General features: G+C 52.1%; 2 protein-coding genes across 7 annotated transcripts; both read right to left on the minus strand.

Annotated features, from left to right (window-relative positions):
* Positions 1-210: 210 nt before the first annotated feature.
* MMP14 (matrix metallopeptidase 14) lies at positions 211-11,687 on the minus strand. Its single transcript, XM_030803139.1, has 10 exons — positions 11,301-11,687; positions 6,632-6,780; positions 6,237-6,359; positions 5,555-5,862; positions 4,854-5,015; positions 4,402-4,562; positions 3,461-3,599; positions 3,190-3,340; positions 2,604-2,719; positions 211-2,263 (listed from the first exon to the last, which is right to left on the minus strand). The coding sequence occupies exons 1-10, from the start codon at positions 11,406-11,408 to the stop codon at positions 1,932-1,934; spliced, it is 1,749 nt and encodes a 582-aa protein (XP_030658999.1). The 5' UTR covers positions 11,409-11,687; the 3' UTR covers positions 211-1,931.
* A 1,824-nt stretch (positions 11,688-13,511) lies between these two features.
* MRPL52 (mitochondrial ribosomal protein L52) lies at positions 13,512-18,663 on the minus strand. 6 transcript variants are annotated; one of them, XM_030803144.1, is made up of 6 exons: positions 18,586-18,663; positions 18,420-18,480; positions 18,276-18,343; positions 17,495-17,568; positions 15,070-15,134; positions 13,512-14,374 (listed from the first exon to the last, which is right to left on the minus strand). In XM_030803144.1, the coding sequence occupies exons 5-6, from the start codon at positions 15,112-15,114 to the stop codon at positions 14,225-14,227; spliced, it is 195 nt and encodes a 64-aa protein (XP_030659004.1). In that variant the 5' UTR covers positions 15,115-15,134; positions 17,495-17,568; positions 18,276-18,343; positions 18,420-18,480; positions 18,586-18,663; the 3' UTR covers positions 13,512-14,224. The 6 variants fall into 6 exon arrangements, with proteins under 6 accessions (XP_030659004.1, XP_030659000.1, XP_030659001.1 ...); XM_030803140.1 differs by lacking the exon at positions 17,495-17,568 and having other exon boundaries at positions 18,590-18,647; XM_030803141.1 differs by lacking the exon at positions 17,495-17,568 and having other exon boundaries at positions 18,420-18,477; positions 18,590-18,637.
* Between the last annotated feature and the right edge of the window lie 8,812 nt (positions 18,664-27,475).

The following is a 27,475-nucleotide window of genomic DNA, read 5'->3' on the forward strand; positions in this document are numbered from 1 at the left end:
CAGCCACCCCACTGCCCCCTATGGGTATGCCCTGCTCCCCAACTCTGGCCCCTGAATCCCTTTAGTCCACTAAGAATAAACATACTCCTTTATGAAAAATGCCAAAGCCCCACCTCGTGGAAAATGCTGCTCATGACGTGTGCCCTCCCCTCATCCAGCTCCTCTCACCCACAGCCCATCACCCTCTACAGAGCTCAGCCACACAAGGAATGTGAAACACAATTTATTCTTTGTGGAAAGGTTGAACAAGGTCAAAATTGTCCTTAGAGGGCACCAACCCAGCCCCGCCCTGCAGGTTCCTGGGGTCAGACGCCTCTGCCCCCCCACCCCCACCCCTCCCCATGCCCCTTGTTAACAAAAAGGAACGATTTGAATGGAATTCATATATAATAATTATAATAAAAATATACATTAAACAAAACAAAAAAACGAACAAGACAGAAATCTAGCCGAACTGCCAGCACCGTTCACCCCGTTTCCCCTACCCCGTGCCCCCCCTCCCCCGACATCCCTCTCCTCTTGCTCCCTCCACTGGATCTCACTCTCCCAAGTCCCCGGTACCATGGCCACCACCTTTGGTGGCCCAAGGAGACTTCAATGGGTGGGCTGGGTGGGGGAGCGAGAGGGCAGGCCACTGGTGAGACAGGTTTGAGGGGTGCCGGCACCAGGGAAGCGCGGGCCCAGCCTAAGCGAGCCCCAGCTCCTGCCCCTCGCTGAGATGGTGAGCAGGCTGGGACAGCGCGGCCAGCCAGGCCCTGTGGCCTCTCATGAAGCCCCTCGTTCCTCGTTTGTGTGCCTTCTCTGCTCCTTTCTCTGGGCTGCCCCACCCTTCCCCTCCATGCTGCCTAGGCAGCAAGGACAGGGACCAAGAGGACCAAGTGTGCCTTCCTCAGGGCCCTTCCTGAGAGCTCCACAGCCCACCCTGTGGCCCCCTGCTTGGCTTGGCCTGGCCTGCCTGGCCCCAGCCTTCCAATGCTGCTGCACGTCCTCATTTTCCTTTTTGGTCCCATCCTGCCCCCTCTGGCTGTTCTGCCTTTGGGCCTCAGCCCCAGCTGCCTGAGTTTGGGCAAGGCTCTTTCTCTGTGGCCTTCAGGCTCACCCCCAGGGCTCTGACCCGGGCCTCTCCTGCTGGCCCCACTCTACCTGACAGCTGCACCCCTGGTTTCAACTCTTCTAACTGTGAAAGCCCCATCCAAGGCTAACATTCGAGAGGCAAAGGGCTGCTAAGGGTTTCTTCTGCCCATTTAGTCCCCAGTGGCTCAGGCTCCTTCCTTGGAAGTTCCCTGGGGTAGGTGAGGCAGAGGCAAATCTCTGAGGAACTTGACTGACTAAGCAACGAAGACCCTTTCTGAGTTTTCCTCCCAAGGTCTTAGGGTGGCTGGGCAGTCCCCACCCCCTCACACTGTCTCAGGGTCTCTACCCCCAACAAGATTAGATTCCTTTTAGCCAGAAAGAGTAGTGAGAGGCTGCCAATTGGGTACACCTGGGGCTTTCAGGGCTGGAGTGCCCAGAGCCTCCTGAGGTCAGAGTTCAGAGGTTAAGGTATGTCAGGGGATGGAAAAGGAGCAGATGACCCCATTTGACCTTTACCAGCGAGGTCTGAGGGTCCTGCCTTCAAGTGCAGAGCCCCCAACACATTCAGATGGGGCTGGACAGACACAAAGCTACAGGGTTCCACTGAGGGGCAGAGGCTGGAAAGAGTCACCCTCCCACTCAGCCCTCAGGGGACCCATCTAGGGAAGATGCAATGCCAGGGCAGTGGGGAGGGAGGCGGTCAGGGTGAGGGAGGCCAGCCAGGGGACTGAGAGAAGCAAGGAGGCTGCAGGGAGAGGGCTCGGGACGATGGGAGCAACCCACCCACCACCACCTGCTGCCACTGGCCTTCAGAGGCAAAGTCCTTGTGGTTGGAGTGGGCGGGCCGGCGGTGCGCGTCAGACCTTGTCCAGCAGGGAACGCTGGCAGTAGAGCAGTCGCCTGGGGGTCCCATGGCGTCTGAAGAAGAAGACTGCAAGGCCCACCGCCAGCACCAGGAGCAGCAGCAGCACGGGCAGCACCACGGCAGCCGCGCTCACCGCCCCGCCGCCCTCCTCGTCCACCTCAATGATGATCACCTCCGTCTCCTCCTCAGTCCCCTCATCCGGCCGGCCTCCCGATGGGCAGCCCATCCAGTCCCGCAGGGCTGACTTGGGGTAGCCCGGTTCTACCTTCAGCTTCTGGTTGTTGAATTTCCAGTATTTGTTCCCCTTGTAGAAGTAAGTGAAGACTGCAGGGGGTGAATCAGAAGGTGGTAAGGAAGGGAAGACCCAAAGAGAGGAGAGGAGAGGAGCGAGGGAAGCTCTGTTAATGTGAGGGCAGCTGAGCTTCCCTCCACCTTCCTGAGCATCAGCTTCCTCAGCTGTAAAATGGGGGTGCTTATAGTACCAGGTTGGAAGGTGGTGGGGATGAATGGGCACCATGGGTGGAAGCACCTAGCGCAGCGCCTGGTGTGTGGTATTATCATCGCCATTGTTTTCCACGCAGACTCCCTCAGGCTTCCCTCCCGCTCTTCCTCAACTCCCTATTCCCATCCTTCTGTCAGCGACACCTTCCCTTGCCCCTCTCACCTTCATCGCTGCCCATGAATGACCCTCTGGGAGACTCAGGGATCCCTTCCCAGACTTTGATGTTCTTGGGGTACTCGCTATCCACTGCCCTGAGCTCTTCGTTGAAACGGTAGTACCTGGGGAAGGGGAAAGGAAGGGCAGTGGCGGACACTGGGCATGTCCTCAGAGGGCGCAAGACCCGGACCGAATCCACCAGTGGGCAAAGGATAGCTGTGGACAGGGTGGGGACAGGGGTTTTGAGTAATGAGGGCCTGCTGCTGAAAGTGGCGGAAGGTGGGGGTGGAAGGGAGGGCCCAGGCTGCAAGGAGCCACCAGTAGCCCTAATGACAGTGCCTGGCTGCTAGGGTGGAGGCACAGTGCTGGGGGCAGGAGGCGCCAAATGACCAGGTCTGAAATGACCCGGTCACATCCCACTCACGCGGTGCCCAAAGGAGGCTGCCCAATTCTAGGCAACGGCAGAGGCTCAGCCAGCTCCTTCTCCAGGGAAGCATCTTGGGGGTAAAGTGGGTCTTTCTCCAGAACTGAGGGAATTTGGGGTGGTGGTGGTTTCTGAGGGAGGCCTGGGGTTAAGGGGTTGAGGTCTTACTTGTTTCCACGGAAGAAGTAGGTCTTTCCATTGGGCATCCAGAAGAGAGCAGCATCAATCTTGTCGGTAGGCAGCCCTCGGCCCAGCTCCTTAATGTGCTTGGGGTAGCCAGGTTCCAGGGAAGCCTCATCAAACACCCAATGCTTGTCTCCTGGGGAGGACAGGAGGGCAACGTCTGGGTTCAACTTAGGCTCCAGGGACTTTAGAGGAAATCAGCTCCTCTAGGGAGACCCTCCTCACTCCCAAAGACTAAAGTGGAGTGCCTGGTTACCTTTGAAGAAGACGAATTTGCCATCCTTCCTCTCGTAGGCAGTGTTGATGGATGCAGGCAGGCCCCGCCAGAACTGGCCAATGGGCATTGGGTATCCATCCATCACTTGGTTATTCCTCACCCGCCAGAACCAGCGCTCCTGGAAGCCAGTCAGTGCAGGAAGAGTCCATTATGTCTTGCGGCCTAGGTCTCTGGCTCAGTCCCCAAAGCTCCCCCACTGCTGTTTGTTCCTCATTTTAGTTTTTAGTCCAGCTGTTGTCACTTCCACCCAGCTGCCCTACCACAGAGTCGTCCCCCCCCCCCCCCCGCCTTTTTTTTTTGAGATGGAGTCTCACGCTGTTGTCCAGGCTGGAGTGCAATGGCCCTATCTCGGGTCACTGCAACCTCCGCCTCCCAGGTTCACGCGATTCTCCTGCCTTAGCCTCCCGAGTAGCTGGGATTATAGGCGCCCACCACCACACTCAGCTAATTTTTTGTATTTTTAGTAGAGACGGGGTTTCACTATGTTGGCCAGCCTGCTCTCGAACTCCAGACGTCAGGTGATCCGCCTGCCTTGGCCTTTCAAAGTGCTAGGATTACAGGCATGAGCCACCATGCCCGGCCCATAGAGCCCTTTTGTCTTTTTTTTTTTTGAGACGGAGTCTCGCTCTGTCGCCCAGGCTGGAGTGCAGTGGCGCAATCTCGGCTCACTGCAAGCTCTGCCTCCCGGGTTCACGCCATTCTCCTGCCTCAGCCTCTCTGAGTAGCTGGGACTACAGGCGCCCGCCACCACGCCCGGCTAATTTTTTTTTGTATTTTTAGTAGAGACGGGGTTTCACCGTGGTCTCGATCTCCTGACCTCGTGATCCGCCCGCCTCGGCCTCCCAAAGTGCTGGGATTACAAGCGTGAGCCACCGCGCCCGGCCTCCTTTTGTCTTTCAAACCAGCCCACTTCTTCTCACCTTGAAGACAAACATCTCCCCTCGGAGCATGGCCACGGTGTCAAAGTTCCCGTCACAGATGTTGGGCCCATAGGTGGGGTTTTTGGGCTTATCAGGAACAGAAGGCCGGGAGGTAGTCCTGGGTTGAGGGGGCATCTTGGTGGGGAACCCTGACTCACTCCCTGGGGCAGAAAACACGAGGGGCATTTCAGACTTAGGAGGAGAGAGGGAGGGAAGGACAGACAGATGGGCAGACAATACCCTTGGAAAAGTGTGGATGGACTTCCAGGGGAGGCTGAAGCAACCAACTGGGAGGCGACACAAAAGATGGGCTCAAAAGTGGAGCTGATAGAGGCAGGGTCAGGTTGGCAGGGGGCGGTGCGGAGACTGCAAGGCATGAAAGAGGGGAAATGCGTAGACCAGGAGGGAACAAGGAGCAGAGGAGGGAGCAGGCGTGGGTGTAGACTACTCGCCATAAAGTTGCTGGATGCCCCGGCGGTCATCATCAGGCAGCACAAAGTTCTCCGTGTCCATCCACTGGTAAAAGGGTGCCATGATGGCCGAGGGGTCACTGGAATGCTCGAGACCCAGGGCATGGCCCAGCTCGTGCACAGCCACCAGGAAGATATCATTTCCTGGAAGGATGGGGACAGTGACGATAGCAGCCTGAGTCCCTTCTCTCAGCCTCCCTGCTTCCCCACCAGCAGCTTTGGTTTCACCTCCAAGCCTGCTGCCCACGTTTTCAATCCAATGTGACCAAATTCTGAGGTCCAGCTTTTTATCTGGTATTTAAGCACAAAGCCAGTCAGCAAGCCCCACTGGGTAGAGGTGAGAGAGAGCTTGGAAGCAGGACCCCCATCCCAGGAAGACCTGTGTTAAGGGAAGCCAAGGCCCTCTCTAGTCCCCAGTTTCTCCCGGGAGCTAGACATGACATCGGTCTGGAAAAGTGGGCCATAAGGATGCTTTGAAGTCTTTGACTGGAAAGCCAGTCAGTGGGTGAGAGGGGGGACCAGATGTAAATAGCTCAAACAGGACTCCTGCTTTTGTCAGAAGTTAGACCAGAAAGTCTTTGTGGTCCCTTCTAGCCCCGAGATTTTGGAAGGAGGGAGGGGAACCACCCCTACAAATGACTGTTGGCTTTTTCCAGAGTAAGTCCCAGGGATACTTGGCTCACCATTCAGATCCTCATTCCCGACAGTCCAAGGCTCGGCAGAGTCAAAGTGGGTGTCCCCTCCAATGTTGGGGCCTGGGAAGTAGGCATGGGCCAGGAAGCCGCCCTCCCCATCGAAGGGCGTGCTGTCACCATGGAAGCCCTCGGCAAAGAAGATCATGATGTCGGCCTGCTTCTCATGGCCCTCACGGATGTAGGCATAGGGCACCTCGCGGAAGCGCAGTGGTGTGGCACTCTCCCACACGCGGAACGCCTTGCGAATGGCCTCGTATGTGGCATACTCGCCCACCTTGGGGGTGTAATTCTGGATGCTGAGGTCCAGCCACATGGGGAGAGGATGGGGCGTGTTAGGATAAAGAGGGGCAACATTCTTCTTCCCTGCACTCTCCCAGGTCTGACTGTGCTGCCCAGCCACCTCTGCCTGACCCAACTCTTCCTGCTACCTCATGCACGACGCCTCTGTCTCAAGAACAAGGGATCCTCAAGCTTTGGCTCTTTGGCACTGGGGTGCACCCTTGATGGCTATACCTCTCTTGAGCATGAGGGCCATTTTCCTCCCCACTCCCAGGGATGCTTCCCAGGAACTGAGGGGAGTGGGGCAGGAGGTCTCTGAGTCCCTGCATAAGCACAATGGGTAGGGAATAATAACCAGATGTGAGAAAGGTTGCTTGCCTGTTGGACTCACCAGAAAGTAATTTCATTATGTTGCCATTTGAGACCTTGGATGGCGTAGCGCTTCCTTCGAACATTGGCCTTGATCTCAGCCCCAAACTTGTCTGGAACACCACATCGGGGGCGCCTCATGGCCCTGGAGTGGGTTTGGGTGTTAGGATTGGGATCAGTGCAGTGTATGAAAGAGAAAGGTCTCCACTGTCAGTGTTGGGTGAGACTTGCTGTGTGTCAATGTGGGGAAAGGCCAAGGTTATGAGGTCAGGGTGAACATGAGAGGGTCAGGATATGCACGTGGGGATGAGATATGGGGGGTGGGGTGCACAAGCCAGGCATTCAGGTAGGAACATCTCTGGCGCTGGCATTGTCAGTGGGTGCTAGGCAGGACTCCTGCCAGGGTCTAGCACTTACTTCATGGTGTCTGCATCAGCTTTGCCTGTTACTTGCAAGCCGTAAAACTTCTGCATGGCAGCGATGGCCGCTGAGAGTGACTGGGGTGAGCGCTGTGTGTGGGTACGTAGGTCCCCGGGAGGCAGGTAGCCATATTGCTGTAGCCAGGCCTGTAGGGAAAGGGGTATGGCTTAGAATGTCCCCACCTGGCCCATGGGGTGCCTCTACCTCCCCCACAATGCCCAGCATACAGCCTTGGCTTGGTAAAGAAAGGGCAGTGGGTTCCCAGCTTGGCTCCAGCAGCAGGTCTGGAGGAACTCCCAGGCTAGACCTGATCTCTGGCCCAGGCCCCAGTAGGGCTTGTCCCCTCGGGGCTATGGGCCCAAACAGTCTTTTGGCTGTAGCTCTCTTGAAAATGAGAGAGAGCCCTGGTGGTTTAATGGGGTTCTGAGATGTCTTCTCAGAGCTGTGATTCCTTCTATCACTTTTCTCCCCCATGTCAGTGTTCTTGCAAATATGGCATGTTTCACCTGAGAATGGGCTATGCCCATCATGGGTGGGGAGGGGTGTTGACAGGCTGAGTGAGCTCTACTATTGGGCTTGACCTGAGACCCTCCTGGGATGGGAGTGCCATGTCCCCAGGACCCTCACAGCTGAGATCTTTTTAGAAAGGAGGGCAGAAAAAAGAGCTAGAGCTAAGGCTGACTGCTACAAGGGGAAACTAGGAACTTGAGATGTGGTAAGAGGTGTGATCCAGCTGAAGCCAGGATCCTGCCGCTGTCCTTATCCAAGCAGCATCTGACCTATGGCTTGGAACCTAAAGGCGTATTGAAGAGTCTCAGCAGAGGCCGGGCGTGGTGGCTCACACCTGTAATCCCAGCACTTTGGGAGGCTGAGGCAGGCAGATCACGAGGTCAGTATATTGAGACCATCCTGGCTAACACGGTGAAACCCCGTCTCTACTAAAAATACAAAAAAAATTAGCCGGGTGCGGTGGCAGGCGCTTGTAGTCCCAGCTACTCGGAGAGGCTGAGGCAGGAGAACGGCGTGAACCCAGGAGGCGGAGCTTGCAGCGAACTGAGATTGCGCCACTGCACTCCAGCCTGGGTGACAGAGCGAGACTCCGTCTCAAAAAAAAAAAAAAAAAAAAAAAAAAAAAAAAACAAGATTCTCAGCAGAGGAAGTGGAGATAGGGGTGGAGGAGGAGACTTGGTGACTATTTTATTTCAGGTATGTTGTGAATTGGTCATAATGTAAAGGCTGGCATATTGCCTTAAATTAAATTAATGTTAGGTTTTGGCGTTTGATTAAAAGGTACACACACTGCAAAGCCCTGTTGAGGAGAAAGTCAGCCTTTATTGTAAGAACAATGGAGTATTTTCTTAAAGCCTCGAAGTAAAACAAGCCAGGCTGGGCGTGGTGGCTGACGCCTGTAATCCCAACAGTTTGGGAGGCCGAGGCGGGCACATCACCTGAGGTCAGGAGTTCGAGACCAGCCTAGCCAACATGGCGAAACCCTGTCTCTACTAAAAATACAAAAATTAGCCACGCATGGTGGTGGGCACCTGTAATCCCAGCTACTCGGGAAGCTGTGGTAGGAGAAGTGCTGAACCTGGGAGGCCAAGGTTGCAGTTAGCCAAGATCGCGCCACTGCACTCAGCCTGGGTGACAGAGCGAGACTCTGTTTCAAAAAAAAAAAAAAAAAAAAGCCAAGTTATATATGAAATATGAAGATGCTTGGATTCTTTTATGGGGAGAAGACACCACCCAGATAGCTCTAGTCCCTGCTGCAGCTTTGCTTTCCTTAGGGAGTTCGGGAAGGGACTGTAGGTTGCCCAGGACGGGACCTTGGAGGGGAGATGGGGGAGGCTGCTGCTGGGTGGGTGCTGTGTCTCCTAGTCGAGGTCGTCAGGATGGATTGCCACATGGCCCTTCACCTCTGGGCTCCGGCCCTGGTGATGGGGCAGTAGTCTTGCATGGGGACTGGGGGTGACTCAAGAGCAGCTGACTGGGGACCTGAGCCCACAGGGGCAAGAATTGCAACATGGTTCTGGGAAGTGATCCCCCAAGGCTGATGCGAGCTAGAACCCGAGATGTAAACAACCCAGCCTTTTCCCAGCCAACAGTCTTGGCTAGAACAACTCTAGCACCACCTAGCTCCGAGGCTCTGAGAGCCCCTCCTCAGGGGTAGAGGAAGGAGTGACATTTAACCTTTGGTATACCAGAGGGAGCCAAGCAGGGCACACCAGTCTGGGGCTGCTCTCAGGGAGCTGCAGGCTTGCCCTGACCTGTTCTGGCTGATGCCACAGCCAGTGCCTGGGGAGGCCTGCTGTGGCCTGTGCGTAACTATGCAGGAAACGTCTTTTGCCCCTAGCCTACCTGTAGGATAAACACACCCCAGGCTTATGACCCTTGGTTGAGGAGCAGCTGCCTCAGGACTTGGGGAAGGATGGGACTGGTCTACTGACGCTGGAAGGCAGGAGGACTGAGGCCAGGCCCCCTCAACCCTCAGAGAGCAAAGCTGAGAGAATTCGCCTAGAGCAGAAAGACAGAAGGAAGGGCAGCATAGAGATGGGGAGAATCCACATCCAGGAGCTCTGGGGGAAATCCCCTCTGGAGTCTTTCAAGAAGCTAGGCGGGTCTAAATATTCACACCCACAACCTCCACCCCATACCCTCGGGAGAAAAATGAAGGCTCAGTCAAGTGAAGGACTTCCCTGGAGTCAAGAGAGCCGCAAGGCCTGGAAAGGAAGTGCCCCCATCTCTCTCCTCCCCCCAGGCCTAGGCAAGTTTCTCTCCTCACAGAGACTATGAGGTCGACACCACAGAAGAGAGGACTCTTGTGTCTGCGGCTGGGTGGGAGGAAGGCCCAGCGCCAGACAGGCCATGGGGAGGAGAGGGCTGTGCTGGAGCTGGTGCAGGACTCTGGAGGCCTGGTGGGAGGGATCCAGCTGCATGAGGCCTGCACCACCCCAGCTTTCCCTCCACATTGGCCTGGAGAAAAAAGCAACTATGTTGGGTCAAAGAACTCAGCTGGCTGGCTTTGTCTTTGTGAATGAGAGAGATGCAAGGTATTCCCTAGGAGAAAGTCAACGGAACACCTCCCACCTTGGCTTAGGAGTCCAGGGGAGGGTGGGGGGACCTCCAGCTCTGCAGTAGGCCCTGGATTCTAGCCTCTGGGGCTGCTCCTCCCTCCCTTCCAGGGCCCAGAAGCAAATGGTGGTCCAGGCACTGGGACCGCCCATGACCCAATTAAAACGGAGCCAGGGCAGCCGCCCCTCCCCTGGGGGACCCAGCAGAGCAAGGGAGGGAAAAAAGGCAAGGCAGTGAAGTCGGCGGTGGGCAGCTCCCCAGATGCTCAGGGCGCTCCCTTTCAGGTCTGAGGAGGACTCTAGGCCTGGGAAGAGGACGACTCCTCCCGGACAGGCAGGCTCAGCCTCCAGCACCAGGGCAGGTTTTTACTCTCCCTGGTCTCTGAGCACTCCACGTTTCGTCTTCCACCCCCATTCCTGGGGCCATACTTTTCCAGTCGGCCCCAGACCCTTTCAGGGACAGAGAGAGAAGACAGTATTCTTTCCAAAGAGTTTTCTCCGGTGTGGGACCAGGACGGAGAAGCCAAACCCAGATCCCATCCCCCTTCTAGGGCCCTTCCTGGCCCCTCCCGACCGCACCCAGGCCCTTGCCAGGCTGAGTGGGTTGAGATGGCCCAAAATAAGAAGCTCATTAAATCCGTCTCCCACCTTCACCCCAAAATAAGAGAGACAGAGGAAAAACCTCCTCAGACAACTCCCACGCAGCTTCCTCTGGGGCCCGGTGGGCCACCGTCTGGGCCGGGGTGGGGGTGGGGGGCACCTGAGCCTGCCGCGACGTGTGAGGGCACCCCGGATTAGACCCTCTCCCCATTCCCCAAGCGACGCCCCCAGGCTCCCTGCAGTTAACATAGAAAAACAATTAACAAAAAGGGCCTGAAGGCGCCGACGCGGGTGCGGATAAGGGGAGGCAGCGACCCCGCCGATCGCCCGGCTCACAAGGAGAGCTTTGTGTGTACGGAAACGCGGCCAGCGCGCCGGCGCTGTGACCCTCGACGTCAGGGATGCGGGTAGGGACACAGCGGGGTCCTCTCGGGGAGACGGGGGCTGTGGCCCTGGACGCTCGGCCGTCCACCCTCGACCCCCAACTGGCCGCAGACGCGTCCGCTGAGGGCCTGCGCCACCCGGGGAGGCCGAAGCGCCCATCGGAGGGCGCGCCGGCGGGAGAACGCTGGAGAGCTGGGAAGTCGAAGAAACAACAAACTCTCGCGCATGACGAGGAGCCGGGACAGCGCGGGGTTTGAGCGGAGTCCAAATGTTTATCAGGCGGTTCCAGAGCTGAGCGCAGAGCCCAAGGGAATTGGGGAAGGGGGAGTTCGCCCCAGTTGTAAAGTTCTTCCAAGGACTGGGAAAAAAGAAGGAATGGGAAAGATAGTCGGCGGCGCAGGGGGTGGGGGCAGCTGGTTGGAAGCGGGCAAAAGTTGGATCGATCTGGAAGTTTGGAGAAGAAGAGGAAAAAGATAAGGGAGGGGGAATCCTGCAGGCCTGAGCAGCCGAGATCCCAAAAGCCCTCCTCTCCGAATAGAGGCTGTCCCCTTGGAGACCCCCGGGCTCGCCTCCCGGTGGGCGCGACTCCGGGAAGGGCCGGGGAGCTCACTTACTTCGGGGCTGAAGCTGCTGCTTTGGGCCGAGCCGAGGGAGGCGAGCGCGGTGCCGAGCGTGAGCAGGGGGCGCAGGAGACAACGGGAGGGTCTTGGGGCGGGAGACATGGTCCGAGACCACCGGGTCAGCCGGGCAGTGCGGCCTCCGCGGCCGGGCCCACGCCCTGGGGTCGCACCGCCACTCCCTCGGGGCGCCTTTGTCTTCGATAGGCACTGAACTTGAATTCCTAGAGCGCTGTCGGCTTGGAGTTATAGGGATTGTTCCTCAAAGTGCCTGTTTGCTCTTCTCCTCTTTTCCGGTTTTTGATCTTTCTTCTGCTTAGTCGGCGAACTGGGGTCTGGATTCCTCTCTCGCTCTCTCCTCTGGTCCCTCCCTTCTCCCACAGCCTCTCCTCCGTCCCCGCCCCAGTGCCCTCCTTTCCTGGTTGGGGACGTGGTTGTTTTAGCTTGAATCCAATTACAACCAAGAACTGGAAGAAAAAAAAAAAACAAAAAAAAACCCCTCTAAGTTGCCTTTTTGTGGTGCAGGCTGCCATCTGCAGGGGTTGAGGCCGCGGTGGACAGCAGGGGGCTGTACGGGGATCCAGGGGACGGGATGTGGGAGACTTTGTCCCCATAAGCATATTCTGAGTGGCTTGATTCCTCTGGTATTCAGCATTTGTCTCACCTCAGGGTGGGCATTATTGGGGGCTACGTGGCTAGGGGCAATGAGGAGCTCAGAGTGTGGGATGGTGGTGGGGTCTTCTTCCATGCCCATGAGACCTGCAGAGGGAGAAGGGGCCAGTTTACTAATACGGGGTTATCTTCTGGGCCCTGTAGACAACTGTCTATGTCCCTCCCTCTGCTGCTAAAAAATCCAAACTATAACCCAACTACCAACAACAAACCCCACAACCATACTGGATCTGTGGCTCCAACCTTTGTAGAAAGACAAAGGTGATTCCTTTATTGTCATTTGTAATGTGGCTGCACCTTTAATTGGAACTCGCTGGGAGGAAAAGGGTACAAGGCCGTGGGATCTGGGGGAAAGCAAATCAAGTTGGGTGAAATTATTGTAAAAGAAGGGATTGGGAGTTGGGACTCTGGGGTTTAGTTCCACCTCTACACTGAAAAAGGAGGCAATTCTTAAAGAGTATAATCTCCTTTAGGGACTTACTGGACTCAGAACAAAAGGTGGAGGTATGTAGGGAAGGGATAGGGCAGGATAAAGCTGACCGTGAGAAAGGGAGACAGATGAGTTGGGAACTAGACAGATCTGGAAAAGCAGCACAACAGAAGCAGGAAAAGTGTGGGAGACAGAAAACTAGACTATCAGCAAAATCTAAGATCCAGGAATTGCATTTGGTCAGTGAGGAGAGGACGGAGGTAGTGCGAGGAGGAAGGGAGAAGAAAGCAAAGGAAGGAATAGAGGAGGGTGGACAGAAATTAGGTCAGGTAGGAAGCTCCAGAAATCCTAGGGATTCAGGAACTATCGCACTTCTGTGGCAGAAGAATAGAAGTCTAGTGCTCAGTATTGTAATGAAAACAAAGGTCTTTTACCCTCAGATTCATGATCAATAAAATGAAAAGCTTTTCAGGTCCTGTGGAGCCTCCAGGTTTGTGGGAGGTATATGGTGTGTGTTATTAAACAGCTACCTGGCCGGGCGTGGTGGCTCACGCTTGTAATCCCAGCACTTTGGGAGGCCGAGGCGGGCGGATCACAAGGTCAGGAGATCGAGACCACAGTGAAACCCCATCTCTACTAAAAATACAAAAAATTAGCCAGGCGTGGTGGCGGGCGCCTGTAGTCCCGGCTACTCGGAGAGGCTGAGGCAGGAGAATGGCGTGAACCCGGGAGGCGGAGCTTGCAGTGAGCCGAGATTGTGCCACTGCACTCCAGCCTGGGCGACAGAGTGAGACTCCGTCTCAAAAAAACAAAACAAAACAAAAAAAACAGCTACCTACCCCGCAGTGACTGAGGGCTGAGCCCTTATGTAGGGCTTTCCTACACAAGCTGGGGTTGGGAGGTAGAGGCCCCTCTTCAACCAATCTCTGGAATGCAGTCAGAACCATGGAGACCTCAGAACCCCACTCTTGGCAGAACATGCAACACCCAGGTATGATTCTTCCCACATCAGCCTTCCCAGTGGGGGTAACCTCCTGGACCACATATCTGAATCTTAGGAAGACTGACACCAGATGCTTGCCAAAAAAGGGACCTCGGCTAGAAAATCTTTTTCATGAAAACGTTTATTAGATGCCAGCTGTACATGGCCTAAACTGTGTATGGACTGTTAAAGGCTTGAGTGCCTGGCTAGAACCAGGAAAACTGCTGTCCCCTTTTCATGTTCACAGAACAGCTATTTCTCATAGTTGGGCTAGTCCTATGGCCTGCAAAGGAGGTAAAAAAAATTTTTTTTTTTTTTTTTTTTTGAGATGGAGTTTCGCCCTGTCGCCCAGGTTGGAGTGCAATGGCACGACCTCGGCTCACTGCAACCTCTACCTCCTGAGTTCAAGCGATTCTCCTGCCTCAGCCTCCTGAGTAGCTGGGATTACAAGTGCACCCCACCACGCCTGGCTAATTTTTTGTATCTTTAGTAGTGATGGGGTTTCACCATGTTGGCCAGGCTGGTCTCGAACTCCTGACCTTGTGATCTGCCCACCTCAGCCTCCCAAAGTGCTGGGATTACAGGTGTGAGCCACTGCGCCTAGCTAGGAGGTAAAAATTTTAAAGCAAGACTTAGCTGAACTGGAATGGAACCAGAGATGAGGGCACTAAGCCAAGCCTCCCAGGCAGTGATCTAACAGCTTGTTCTTGGTGTCCCAGCTCTTTTGCTCTGAAGACAGATGGGGAATGTGAAGGCTCTCTTCTGGCTGCATGAAGCATCTAGGTGATAGAAAAGAAATCCAGAGAAAGGCTGAGGAAGGGAGGCAGGAGTTGCTTTTTATTGACTTGGAAGTGGGCTCTTCAGTGAAGCCCCTTTGGGTTTAAGAGCATTTTCCCGCTTCCTTTGTTCTTCCTGCAACTTCTGCTGCCTCAGCTGCCATGCTTGTAATCCAGCGTCCATTTCCTGTGACAGCAGTACAACTCGTCTCTGAAACAGACAGGAAAACAGTGTGGATAACATCTGGGACTTTAGCGCTATACTATATATCCTTCCACTTACAAATTCAGAGGTTTCATCTGGAAAATGACACTGCTGACTCCCCAGTGGGAGCAAGTTCTGGCTTGGGAAGCAGAGGGAGACAGCAAAATGTGCAGCAGGATGTCTACCACTGGTTCCTGTCCTGCGAGTGCCCCACTCTCTTCCTCCCTTCTCACAGTGCTATTAAAACCTTTGGCGGGGGCCAGGCACAGTGGCTCACACCTGTAATCCCAGCGCTTTGGGAGGCTGAGGCTGAGGCAGGCGGATCACCTGAGGTGGGGAGTTCAAGACCAGTCTGACCAACATAGAAAAACCCTGTCTCTACTAAAAATACAAAGTTAGCCGGGTGTGGTGGCACACGTGTGTAATCCCAGCTACTAAGGAGGCTGAGGCTGGAGAATCGCTTCAACTTGGGAGTAGGCTGAGGTGAGCTGAGATGGCACCATTGCACTCCAGCCTGAGCAACAAGAGCGAAACTCTGTCTCACAAGAAACAAAAACAAAAACAAAAAAACCCTTTGGCTGTTATTAATAAAACCTCTGTATGAGGGGTACATGTTTGCTTAGGTGCAACACAGCTCAAGACAAATTATGATTTAAATGTTCTCCTTCCAGGTAGCCCTGGCTGTTGCTCTAGCCACTCACTGCAAACGTCTCCCTTTCAGCTTTTCTTCGAAGCTGGCCTTTCATTGGGGGAGCAGGGCGGCCATCTACAAGTAGAAGTGAGAGAAAAGGCAAGTGTTAGAGACGGTCTGCAGCACCTTGTGCAAATACTGTGAGAGGAATAAGGGAAGAACCAATCTCTAGCTCCTCTCTTCCATTTCATAAACATTGTAGCTTAATTATCCTAAAATATGTCCATCATCTTCAAGGGTGAGGTACGATAACCCAGAATAAGCTCCTAGACATATTACTACTCTATTGCATTTTATTTATTATTTTTTGAGACAGTCTCGCTCTGTTGCCAGGTAGGAGTGCAGCGGCGCAATCTCAGCTCACTGCAACCTCTGCCTTCCAGGTTCAAGAGATTCTCCTGCCTCAGACTCCCGAGTAGCTGGGACTACAAACACGTGCCACTATTCCTGGCTAATTTTTGTATTTTTAGTAGAGACACTGTTTCACCTTGTTGGCCAGGATAGTCTCGATCTCTTGACCTCGGGATCCACCTGCCTCAGACTCCCAAAGTGCTGGGATTACAAGCGTGAGACACCGTGCTCGGCCTTTTTTATTTTGAGACAGACTTTTGCTCTTGTTGCCCAGGCTGGAGTGCAATGGCATGATCTCAGCTCACCGCAACTTCCGCCTCCCAGGTTCAAGCAATTCTCCTGCTTCAGCCTCCCGAGTAGCTGGGATTACAGGTGCGCACCACCACGCCTGGCTAGTTTACTACTCTGTTTCACTTAACTCTCATTAGCCTTGTATTTGGGGTCCTCTGCAATGCTGAATCTACTGTTTTGTCTTCAGAAACTCTTGGCCAGGCGTGGTGGCTCACACCTGTGATCCCAGCACTTTGGGAGGCTGAGGCAGGCGGATCACAAGGTCAGTATATTGAGACCATCCTGGCTAACAGGGTGAAACCCCGTCTCTACTAAAAACACAAAAAATTAGCCGGGCGTGGTGATGGGTGCCTGTAGTCTCAGCTACTGGGGAGGCTGAGGCAGGAGAATGGCCTGAGCCCAGGAGGTGGAGCTTGCAGTGAGCCGAGATCGCGCCACTGCACTCCAGCCTGGGTGACAGAGCCAGACTCCATCTCAAAAAAAAAAAAAAAAAAAAAACACAGAAACTCTTAAGCAATGTGATCACTGTTGTACTATGTATCTTTGCATAGTACATTCAATCCCACTCCACAATGAAATGCCCTCTTTTCCTTCCAGCCAAATCTTCATCCTTAGGTCCACTCAAACCCTAACTTTCCCAGAAACGCTAATCTCAAGTCCATCAGCCTTCTCTTCTGAAAGAAGTACTGAATATTTAATATTCACCTATTTGCCTTGGAACATTTACTGTACTTTTTTTTTTAAGTGTTATTTAGCTACCTCAGGTCCTTTTGGAAAGGGGCAGAGTATTGAAACATTACTATTATTATTTTTGAGACAAGGTCTCGCTCCGTCACCCAGGCTGTAGTGCAATGACATGATCTCAGATCATTACAACCTCTGCCTCCTGGGCTAAAGCGATTCTCCTGCCTCAGCCTCCCGAGTAGATGGAACTGTAGGCGCATGGCCCTGAATACTATTACTTAATTTTTAAAACGTCCATGCTTTGTCCCAGTTAGATTTTAAGTTCCTTGGGTCAGGGACTGTGTCGCTAGCTTTTGCTATTCACAGTATAGTGTAGGCACATAAGCATGTTAATAAAAATCCATAAATATCTGCTGACTTGCTGAAAAGATGCAGTATCTGACCCAAGTAGTTTACTTTCTGCAAAGAAAGAAACAATGAAAACTCTGCCCAAAAATTTGAAGGCAAGACAGAGAAGAGGTGTTATTTACCAGGAAGGGGAACCAATATTGTGTATGCCACATGCTTTACACTGGTTTTCATTTTATCCTTATAAGAACCACATGAGATAGGTATTCTTTTACAGATATGGAAACTGAGACTAAGATAAAATTAAGTAACTTGTCCAAGACCACAAACTTATCGAGAAGGGAAGCCTGGATTAAGAATAAGGTCCATAGGCCGGGCATGGTGGCTCATGCCTGTAATCCCAGCACTTTGGGAGGCTGAGGTGGATCACTTGAGCTAAGGAGTTCAAGACCAGCTTGGGCAACATAGCAAGACCCTGTCTCTACTAAAAGTTAAAAAAAAAAAAAAAAAAAAATTAGCCAGGAATGGTGGTGTGTGCCTGTGGTCCCACCTACTTCGGGGGCTGAGGTGGGAGGACTGCTTGAGCCCAGGAGATCAAGGCTGCAGTGAGCGATGATCATGCCACTGCACTTCAGCCTGGGTGACAGGGCAAGACCCCATCTCAAAAAAAAAAAAAAAAAAAAAAAAAAGAAGCAGTCATATGTAATTCCAGAGTCTTTCCAATAGTCCATACTACTACAAGGAGATGCCAGGCTTCTCACAGTAAATAACAAGTAGAAAAAATCTTCACCATCTTCCTCAGTCACCAATTATCCAATTAAGCAGGATCATACTCCTAGAGAGCAACAATAGGGTATTAAATATTCAGATCTCTGTGTTGTCAAGGAGGACTGGCCTATGTTCTAGTCCTGGCTTTGCTACTACCTAGCTGTATGATCATGTGCAATTCACTTCTGTAGGCCTCAAATTTCCTACTTGTACACTGGAGTCTCATAAGGAGAATGGGGAGTAGCTTCAACTTCTCTAAGGTCCTCCCTTCTAGGGCTAATATCTATTCTCTCTCTCTCTCTTTTGTAAGTAAAGGTAAAAGAATATTCTGAAGGGAGCCTGCCATCCATAGTCTTCACCCTTCTACCCCTCTGAGACGCTTATTTCTGCAGCTTTTCAAAGAGCTCTCCCTGCATTTGGTACCAAATACTGAAAATTCACTAACCACAGAAAAAAGTGCTTCTTGGTTAAAAAAAAATGTCCCCCTTTGAAAAACGCAGAAGTCTTGTCATCCCCTTCCACCCTGGCGGCCCCAAGTCATAATTATCTTCTGCTTATCTCCACAAGCCAAGATCCTGTTTAGCTTTACCTTCCTTAGTCTAAATGCAATCTACAAAATAAACAAGAGGGCTTCTTTCCCCAAATTCCGTTTTCCAAATAAAAAGTTAAACATTTTTACACGCCCCCACCTTGATACCCCCAGCTCCCCGTCCAGGGGCGTTCCCTCTGGGTGAAAATCTCCCCAGTGGAGTTAACTGTCAGATCGGTGCTTACCCGCATATGACCAGTCTGGGAGCTCTGTAAGGGGCCCGTAGCCGGAGGGGTTGGCAGCCAGTCCCTGCCTGTGTGGAGAAAAACAGATCTGTGAGGACCTAGCCCAGTTTCTGGTCCCCCAGGTCCCCTCATCCCAGCACTCACTGTAGTCGCCACTGGCCGCCCGCCCAAGCTGCTGCGCTGCAGTGCAGCCTCCGGACACCTGCTGGGAGAACAGAGCAGAGTTGGGGGAGAGGCCGCGCAGCCGGATCAGGGGTCCTGTGCCCGTCCCCAACGGGTCCCCGAGTCCACGGTCCCTATGTATACCCACTCACTGAAGAGAACAGTCGCTAAAGCAGCCATGCTGAGCGGGAGTAGACGGGATAGCCGGAAGTAGGCGTGGCCTCGGTGGCCACGCGCGACGCTATCGGGGAAGCAGGAAGTCGCCATCTTGAATCTGGGTTTTCAATCACGGGCTCCGCCATCTTGGGTCATCGTACGGAAGAAGAGACAAAACTGCGATCCAGGTTTTTGAGGTGAAAACGAATTGTCGTTCAGCGCATGCATTCTCGGTGGAAGTCATGTCCTCCCAGATTAAGCCGTTCTGAACAGTTCCCACAACCTCCCTGCAGCGGTCTGTAGTTCATTGAAATTGATATTAATAGTAACTTTGATCTCAGGAGTAACATCCACGTCATTCTACAGATCCTCGGATCACTGTAACAGTTTTCCTAGACTAAGAAAAGTAATCAAATCTAGAGTTAATCGGAAATTGGGCCAGCCTGGGCAACATGGCGAAACTCCCTTTCTACAAAAAAATGAAAAATTAGCCAGGTGTGGTGGTGCATGCCTGTGGTCCCAGCTACTTGGAAGGCTGAGGTGGGAGGATTGCTTGAGCCTGGGAGGCCAAAGGCTGCAGTAAGCAGATATCATGCCACTGCACTCCAGTCTGGGTAACAGAGCGAGACCTTGTCTCAAAAAAAATTCCATATGGTAAGTGCTGTATTAGGTGTAGCTTTTATGGAGAGCAAAACCAGACATCAATATCCTGATAGAGCTCTCCGTATAAAAGAAACAAGACAGGCCAGGTGTAGTGGCTCACACTTGTAATCCCAGCACTTTGGGAGGCTGAGGCTGGTGGATCATCTGAGGTTGGGAGTTCGAGACCAGCCTGACCAACATGGAGAAACCCTGTCTCTACTAAAAATACAAAATTAGCCAGGCATGGTGGCACATATCTGTAATCCCAGCTACTTGGGAGGCTGAGGCAGGAGAATTGCTTGAACCCGGGAGGCAGAGGTTGCGGTGATCCGAGATTGCGCCATTGTACTCTAGCCTGGGCAACAGGAGCGAAACTCCATCTCAAAAAAAAAAAAAAAAAAGAGAGACAATCAAATGATGACATACATGAATATTGTCATTGAGTGCTGGGAAAGGAAATACATGTTGTTTGTGAGTTTATAGTGTGAACTTGATCTACAGTAGACCATCAAAGATGACTTTCCTGAGAAAGGGGTATTGTATTGGAGCTAAGATGTAGCATTCCATTTTATAAGTGCTACCACCACACATTGCTTAATATTCTTGCAACAACCCTGTGAGGTAGGTACTAGAAAGTGGCAAACCCTGATTGGCGACTCCCCTCCTTTTATCACTTGCTATTCAGTACTGTCTTGGAGAAGTCATTTATCCTTCATTTTTTAATTTTAAAAATGCTTAATATGTTACATTTGTGAAAACGATCTAAAAGTGATAATGTGAGTGAAAGTGCTTTATAAATCCTGAAACTCCTACAAAAGAGCCCATTAACTGTCTGCCAGGTGTGAAGGGAAAATATCTTGGTCCTCTTCAAGCTGAGAACCTGGGACCACTCAGGGCAAATCTGCCTCCATTTCTATTCAAAGTCATCTCTCTACTCACTGAGATAGATGCATATTCTGATTACCTTTTCTGGAAAGACTTATCAGAAACTCAAAATAATGCAACCATCTGTCTCTCACCTACATGTGACCTGGGGGTCCCCAGTGAGTGGGCCTTGCTTTGAGCTGTCTCTGCATTTCTGGACAGAACTAACGCTACTTCTTACATGTTCATGTCTCCCTAAAATGTATAAAACCAAGCTGTGCCCGGACCGCCTTGGGCACATGTCTTCAGGACTTCCTGAGACTGTGTCACAGGCATATCCTCAACCTTGGCAAAATAAACTTTTTAAATTAACTGAGACCTGTCACAAATTTTGGTAAGCACAGAGGAATTCTGAGTGGAGATGCCCTTGATCTTTAAAAAAAAAAAATCTCCGCCGGGCACGGTGGCTCACGCTTGTAATCCCAGCACTTTGGGAGGCCGAGGTGGGCCGATCACGAGGTCAGGAGATCGAGACCACGGTGAAACCCCGTCTCTACTAAAAATACAAAAAATTAGCCGGGCGTGGTGGCGGGCGCCTGTAGTCCCAGCTACTCGGAGAGGCTGAGGCAGGAGAATGGCGTGAACCCGGGAGGCGGAGCTTGCAGTGAGCCGAGATCGCGCCACTGCACTCCAGCCTGGGTGACAGAGTGAGACTCCGTCTCAAAAAAATAATAATAATAAAAAATAAAAATAAAAAAATAAAAAAAATCTCCTATTGGCTGGGCGTGGTGGCTCATGCCTGTAATCACAGCACTTTGGGAAGACAAGGCGGGTGGATCACTTGAGGTCAGAAGTTTGAGACCAGCCTGGCCAACACGGTGAAACTCCATCTCTACTACAAATACAAAAATTAACTGTGAAGTGCTTTGATGACTTTTGTAGCAAGTTTTGAAATCAAGGGCCGGGCGCGGTGGCTCACGCTTGTAATCCCAGCACTTTGGGAGGCCGAGGCGGGCAGATCACGAGGTCAGGAGATCGAGACCATGGTGAAACCCCATCTCTACTAAAAATACAAAATTAGCCAGGCATGGTGGCGTGCGCTTGTAATCCCAACTACTCGGGTGGCTGAGGCAGGAGAATAACTTGAACCCAGGAGGCGGAGATTGCAGTGAGCCAAGATCGTGCCACTGCCCTCCAGCCTGGGCAACAGAGCGAGACTCCATCTCAAAAAAATTAAAGAAATCTCCTATCGGTGCTTGGTACCAGCATGAGCTAACTTTATGGCTCAAACCAATAGGACAATTTGCTGAGGTCTGAGAGCATCCCCTCCAGAGAATCCCTGATCTCCCAAAATTTGGTCGAGATCTAAAGTTTATTTTGTACAACTGCTTTTTTTTTTTTTTTTTTTTGGAGTTTTACTTGCTTCCTACATTTTCCTGCTTCCATGAGTTTGAACTCACTTCCAATAGGGAAGATGAGTTTTTTTTTTCCTGCTTCTAGGCTGGTAGAGAACAGTCTACAGCCTGAGACCCATCACTAGGTAAGAAACTGGTTTGGGATTTTTGTCTTGCAAATTCCTTTTAAACGACTAAAGTTAGCATTTAACAGCCAGCTGGTGTTAATTTCTGCTTACACTTAGAGCACTCAGAAATCGTATAATTAGTGTGATCATTGTTAGTTTAGTAGCATTTTGTCATAGCTGAAATATGGTAATGAGATTAAAAAAATTTTTTTTCTTTTGTTAAGGAGCTCAATAGTTAAAAGTCAGCTTAATTAAAAGGCTAACATCCAAGATGTGTGTGTCTATGGATGCATGTGTGCATGTTTGTATTTAAAAGGCCTTCATTAGGCCGGGCGCGGTGGCTCACGCTTGTAATCCCAGCACTTCGGGAGGCTGAGGCGGATGGATCACGAGGTCAGGAGTTTGAAACCGCCTGGCCAACATCGTCAAACCCCGTCTCTACTAAAAATTCAAAATTAGCTGGGTGTGGTGGTGCATGCCTGTAATCCCAGCTACTTGGGAGGCTGAGGCAGGAGAATCACTTGAACACTGGAGGCGAAGGTTGTGGTGAGCCGAGATCACACCATTGCACACAAGAGTGAAACTCCATCTCTCTCTCTCTCTCACACACACACACACACACACACAGAAAAGAAAAGATGAGAAACTGGCCAGGTAATGTGGCTCATGGCCTGTAATCCCAGCACTTTGGGAGGCTGAGGTTGGAGGATCACTTGAGCCCAGGAGTTTGAGACTAGCCTGGGCAACATAGTGAGACCTTGCCTCTACTAAAATTTAATTTTTGTGTGTGTGTGTGTGTTTTGCCAGGCATAGTGGCATGCACCTGTGGTCCTAGCTACTTGGGATGTTGAGGTCAGTGAGGTGAGAGGATTGCTTGAGCCTAGGAGTTCGAGGTCACCTTGGACAGTATGGTGAGATCCTGTCTCTACAAAAAATACAAAAAATTGGCCGAGCAGAGTGGCTCATGCCTGTAATCCCAGCACTTTGGGAGGCTGAGGCAGGTGGATAACCTAGGTCAGGATTCGAGACCAACCTGGACAACATGGCGAAACCCTGTCTCTACTAAAAATACAAAAATTAGCTGGGTGTGGTGGCACGTGCCTGTAATCCCAGCTACTTGGAGGCTGAGGCAGGAGAATCACTTGAACGTGGGAGGCAGAGGTTGCAGTGAGCCGAGATCGTGCTATTGCACTCCAGCCTGGACAACAAGAGTGAAACTCCATCTCGGAAAGACAAAAAACAAAAAGCAAAACAAAAAATTAGCCAGGTATGGTGGTGTGTGCCTATAGTCCCAGCTATATGGGAGGCTGAGGTGGGAGGATCACCTGAGCCTGGGGAGGTCAAGGCTGCAGTGAGTTGTAATCACACCACTGTCCTCTAGCCTAGGTGACAGAGCAAGATACTGTCCCAAACAAACAAACAAACAAAACACCTGGGGTGGAGTGGGGCATATGCATTTAGGTGAACAAATAATGTGTATAGTATGAACATAGCATGCAAAAGTGGACAAGTACAATTATTTAACAGATGTGGGAGTCAAGGAGCCAGAGCTAGAGGACTTTGGGAGCAGGATGGGAAGTTTCATTGGAACTAGGAAATCTGGGAAGAGAAGGGTCTTTAGAAGCACCATGGCTCACGCCTGTAATCCCAGCACTTTGGGAGGCCGAGGGAGGTGGATCACAAGGTCAGGAGTTCGAGACCAGCCTGGCCAATATGGTGAAACCTCATCTCTACCAAAAATACAAAAACTAGTCAGGTGCGGTGGTGGACACCTGTAGTCCCAGCTACTCGGGAGGCTGAGGCAGGAGAATCACTTGAACCCGGGAGGCAGAGGTTGCAGTGAGCCAAGACTGTGCCACTGCACTCCATCCCGGGCCACAGAGTGAGACGCTGTCTCAAAAAAAAAAAAAAAAAAAAAAAAAGAAGGAAGACAAGTTCAGCCTTTATATATATATACATTTTTTTGTTTTGTTTTGTTTTTTTGTTTTTTTTTGGTAGAGATGGGGTCTTTGGGGTCTTGCTATGTTTCCTAGGCTGGTCTTGAATTCTTAGGCTCAAGCAATCTTCCTGTCTGGGCCTCCCTAAATTTAATCTTTGATGTGGTTAGTGTGATACAGCAGGGGGACAATCCATGGGTTGTAAATACCACAAAAGGGCTCCTCACCCAAACAGCTACCTCTCATCTCAGCCTCCCTGGACACAGAGATAGAGAGAGAGAGACAGAACCCCAGAGCGCTGACAACTAACATCATCAGCATTCTCAGGGACCTCATGGAACTCTGTTGGAGGGAGGGGTCTGGCACCTGGACAGCACTCCTCTATGACTTCATCACCCTCAGAAGCCACAGGAAAGCAGCTTCGTCATCCTAAACTGAATGTCTTTTAACCTCTGGACTTCAACTGGCAAAGACTGGAGTTAAGAATAATGTGAAGCATCAGGCATCTGTGCTTCATGTGTTTCCTCTCTTAAACTGCTTTGCCTTTCAAGGGCATCATGCCCTGTATTTGGCTTTAACATTTTGTTATCCCAGCCTAGGCAACACAGGAAGACTTTGTCTCTCTCTTTTTTTTTCTTTTGAGACAGAGTCTTGCTCCATCGCCCAGGCTAGAGTGCAGCGGCTCACTGCAACCCCCGCTTCCTGGGTTCAAAAGATTCTCATGCCTCAGCCTCCCGAGTAGCTGGGATTACAGGCACATGCCACCATGCCCAGCTAATTTTTGTAGTTTTTAGAGACAGCCAAGACTCTGTTTCTTAAAAAAAAAAAAAAAAAAAACCGGGCGCAGTGGCTCACGCCTGTAATCTCGACACTTTGGGAGGCCGAGGCGGGCGGATCACAAGGTCAGGAGATTGAGACCATCCTGGCCAATATGGTGAAACCGCGTCTCTACTAAAAATACGAAAATTAGCCGGGCGTGGTGGCACGTGCCTGTAATCCCAGCTACTGGGGATGCTGAGGCAGGAGAATCCCTTGAACCAGGGCGTCAGAGGTTGCAGTGAGCCGAGATGGTGCCATTGCACTCCAGCCTGGCGACAGAGAGAGACTGCATCTAAAAAAAACAAAAACAAAAAAACAAACCCCCCCCCAAAAAAAAACAGCTGGGCACCCACCTGTAGGCATCCGCCACTAAGTCCCAGTTACTTGGGAGGCTGAGGCTGGAGGATTGCTTTAGCCCAGAAGATCAAGGGTGCAGTGAGCTCATGTTTTGTCTAATATGTTTATCCAAATAGCCTCCTTCTGTTCTGTAAGTTTGTATTTATCCTTTTTTTTTTTTTTTTTTGAGATGGAGTCTCGCTCTGTTGCCCAGGCTGGAGTGCATTGGCGCGATCTCGGCTCACTGCAAGCTCCGCCTCCCGGGTTCAAGCCATTCTCCTGCCTCAGCCTCCCGAGTAGCTGGGACTACAGGCGCCCACCACGACGCCCAGCTAATTTTTTGTATTTTTAGTAGAGACGGGGTTTCACCATGTTAGCCAGGATGGTCTTGATCTCCTGACCTCGTGATCCACCCACCTCAGCCTCCCAAAGTGCTGGGATTACAGGCATGAGCCACCGCGCCCGGCTTGTAAGTTTGTATTTATACAGTTACTTTTTTTTTTTTTTTTTTTTGGGGGGACAGAGTCTCGCTCTGTCACCCAGGCTGGAGTGCAGTGGCGAGATCTCGGCTTACTGCAAGCTCCGCCTCCCGGGTTCATGCCATTCTCCTCCCTCAGCCTCCAGAGTAGCTGGGACTACAGGCGCCTGCCACCACGCCTGGCTAATTTTTTTTTGTATTTTTAGAAGAGACGGGGTTCCACCGTGTTAGCCAGGATGGTCTCGATCTCCTGACCTCATGATCCGCCCGCCTTGGCCTCCCGAAGTGCTGGGATTACAGGCGTGAGCCGCCGCGCCCGGCCCCTACAGTTACTTTTGTACAAGTGCTTTGCTCTGGGAAATTAGGTGCCTTGTAATTGTGATTGATAATGATGACATTGGAGAAGGAACATAAGACGAGACGGAGGAAGCTGACTCTGGGTAGGCAATTCTACTTCATTTTGCAATTTCTTTTCCTTTTTGCATGCCTATGAGAACATTCTAAGATTGAAGAAGTTGTGGAGAGAAGAGTGAACTGTTTGGGAATTCTTTCGTTATCTCCCTTTTTAAGACAGTACAAAGAACAAATCACTGTCACCTCATGCAAGAAATGTGAGAACAGTGTCTACAAATCACTCAATACACCACTTTGCATATTGTTTCCTTACTACTTACATAATTTATTGTGATATATTCTGCTTCTTTTCCCAGAGCTGTCAAATCTCTGCTATATCAGTACTGGCTAAATTAGGTGTTAAATGGTTGAGCTTCAAGATGGGCAAATCATGACTTCGGACTACATTCCTCCTTGCCTGGCGGCTGGGAAATTCCTTAAGCTCTGTGTGTTTCTATCAGACTGGTCTTGAAGGCGGTGGATCTCTGCAGAGCGCCAACGTTGGCTTAAAAAAACCCCAAAGCTAGATTGTGCAAAAGGTATATAAAAGGTAGTTGTATTATTTACAAGCCATCTTTTAGCCTTAAAAAGTGATGAAGCATTTCCAGTTCCCTTTTCTTGAACTAATTCAGCAACTCCCTTTTTTGTTAGGTCCGCGCTGCTGCTAAGACTTCAGATGAAAGATGCTCCGGGGACTCCGGTATCCTGGGCCCCCTGGGCCCGGACATTTTTGATTAAGCGCTGCCTCCTGGCGGCCGCTCTGCTGCCCGACGCCTTCCCAGCCTAGTGGAGCCCACTTTCTTTGGTTTGGAATCTGGAAGCTGATGCAACAGCTCCCCCGAGGGGGCGGGGAGTCGGGAACCCGGGGTGGAAGAGACGGCCTTCGGGAGACCCCTCCTCCCGCTCCGAGCAGGCACATTCCTCGCCCCGCCTCCCGCCCCCGCCCCCCGCCCCCCCGACAAGGGGCTTCCAGTCTGGGGGCACTACCCAGATTCAGCCAAGCATTTCGGGGCCGGAGGCAGTTGTGGCCAGGGTTGGGAGGGAGGGAAGAGGAAGTTGAGCGTTCATGGGGTGGAGGACCAGTCTCTAAGGGTATCCGCGGTCATTTTCATTTCCCCGCAGCAGTCCAGCTGTGCGGGAGCGAGGAGCGGACAGGGGAGCGGTTTGCGAGGTCTCGGTGCTTGGACCTTTGCGCCCTTCGCCTACACCCACCACAACCCCCTCTTCTAGCGCTTCCTAGAGTCGGGGGAAGGGCGGGGGCTGCTTGGCCAGGTGGAGGGAGCAGAAAGGACGCCTGTTGGGGGAGGTCGTGGTCCCTCAAGGCAGAGCTCGGGTGGGCCCCCACAGCTAGACCTGGGCCTCGGGGGCGACCCTGTTCTTCAGAGGGGTAATGAAGGCGGACAGTGGCTGGGTCCGAGCTTGGGAAGGCGTTGTCCTAGGGCCGCAGACTGGGGGCCCAAAGGAAGGAGGGAAATAAAAGGGAAACAAACGGCAGGGGCCCGGAGAAAGCGAGGGTGGATTGGGGGGTGGGGATGGGAGAAAGGGACAAAGGTGAGTGAGGCCAGCAGGTTGGGCGGGGGCGGAGAGGGGGATGGGAACGGCCAAGGGATAGGCCAGCGAGGATCGCGGGCTAGGGGAGAGCTTTTCAGGGGTAGAGCAGCGGGCCGGCGCATGGTGGGGAGTTGAGTATATGCTTCGAAGTTCCGCTGTAGAGCCCACTTGCATATGCGTGAACCTGAGCGTTCGCCTCCCTCGGCCTTTTCCTCCTCTGCCCTTCACCCTTTCGCGGCCGTAGCACTTAGCTCTCGCCATCTCCATGCCGCACCCAGACCGGTCACCTGAGCCTGGGTGTGAGGTAGAGCAGACAAGAATTTCCTGGATCCAGGGAAAG

This window comes from Nomascus leucogenys, chromosome 22a, assembly GCF_006542625.1.
Source record: "Nomascus leucogenys isolate Asia chromosome 22a, Asia_NLE_v1, whole genome shotgun sequence".
NCBI classification, from domain to species: Eukaryota; Metazoa; Chordata; class Mammalia; order Primates; family Hylobatidae; genus Nomascus; species Nomascus leucogenys.

Bases quoted from the DNA above. Each gene is read 5' to 3' on its own strand.
- MMP14 (XM_030803139.1), bottom strand. From the start codon at position 11,408: ATGTCTCCCGCCCCAAGACCCTCCCGTTGTCTCCTGCGCCCCCTGCTC. The intron at 4,563-4,853 runs GCGAGTAGTCTA...TTTCTGCCCCAG, and splicing joins GGGCATCCAGCAACTTTATG to GGAGTGAGTCAGGGTTCCCC. The intron at 2,264-2,603 runs GTGAGAGGGGCA...CACCCCCTGCAG, and splicing joins ATTCATGGGCAGCGATGAAG to TCTTCACTTACTTCTACAAG.
- MRPL52 (XM_030803140.1), bottom strand. From the start codon at position 18,617: ATGGCTGCTTTAGCGACTGTTCTCTTCA. The intron at 18,344-18,419 runs GTGAGTGCTGGG...TTCTCCACACAG, and splicing joins GGCGGCCAGTGGCGACTACA to GCAGGGACTGGCTGCCAACC. The intron at 14,375-15,069 runs GTGAGTGGCTAG...TGTCTGTTTCAG, and splicing joins CTGAAAGGGAGACGTTTGCA to AGACGAGTTGTACTGCTGTC.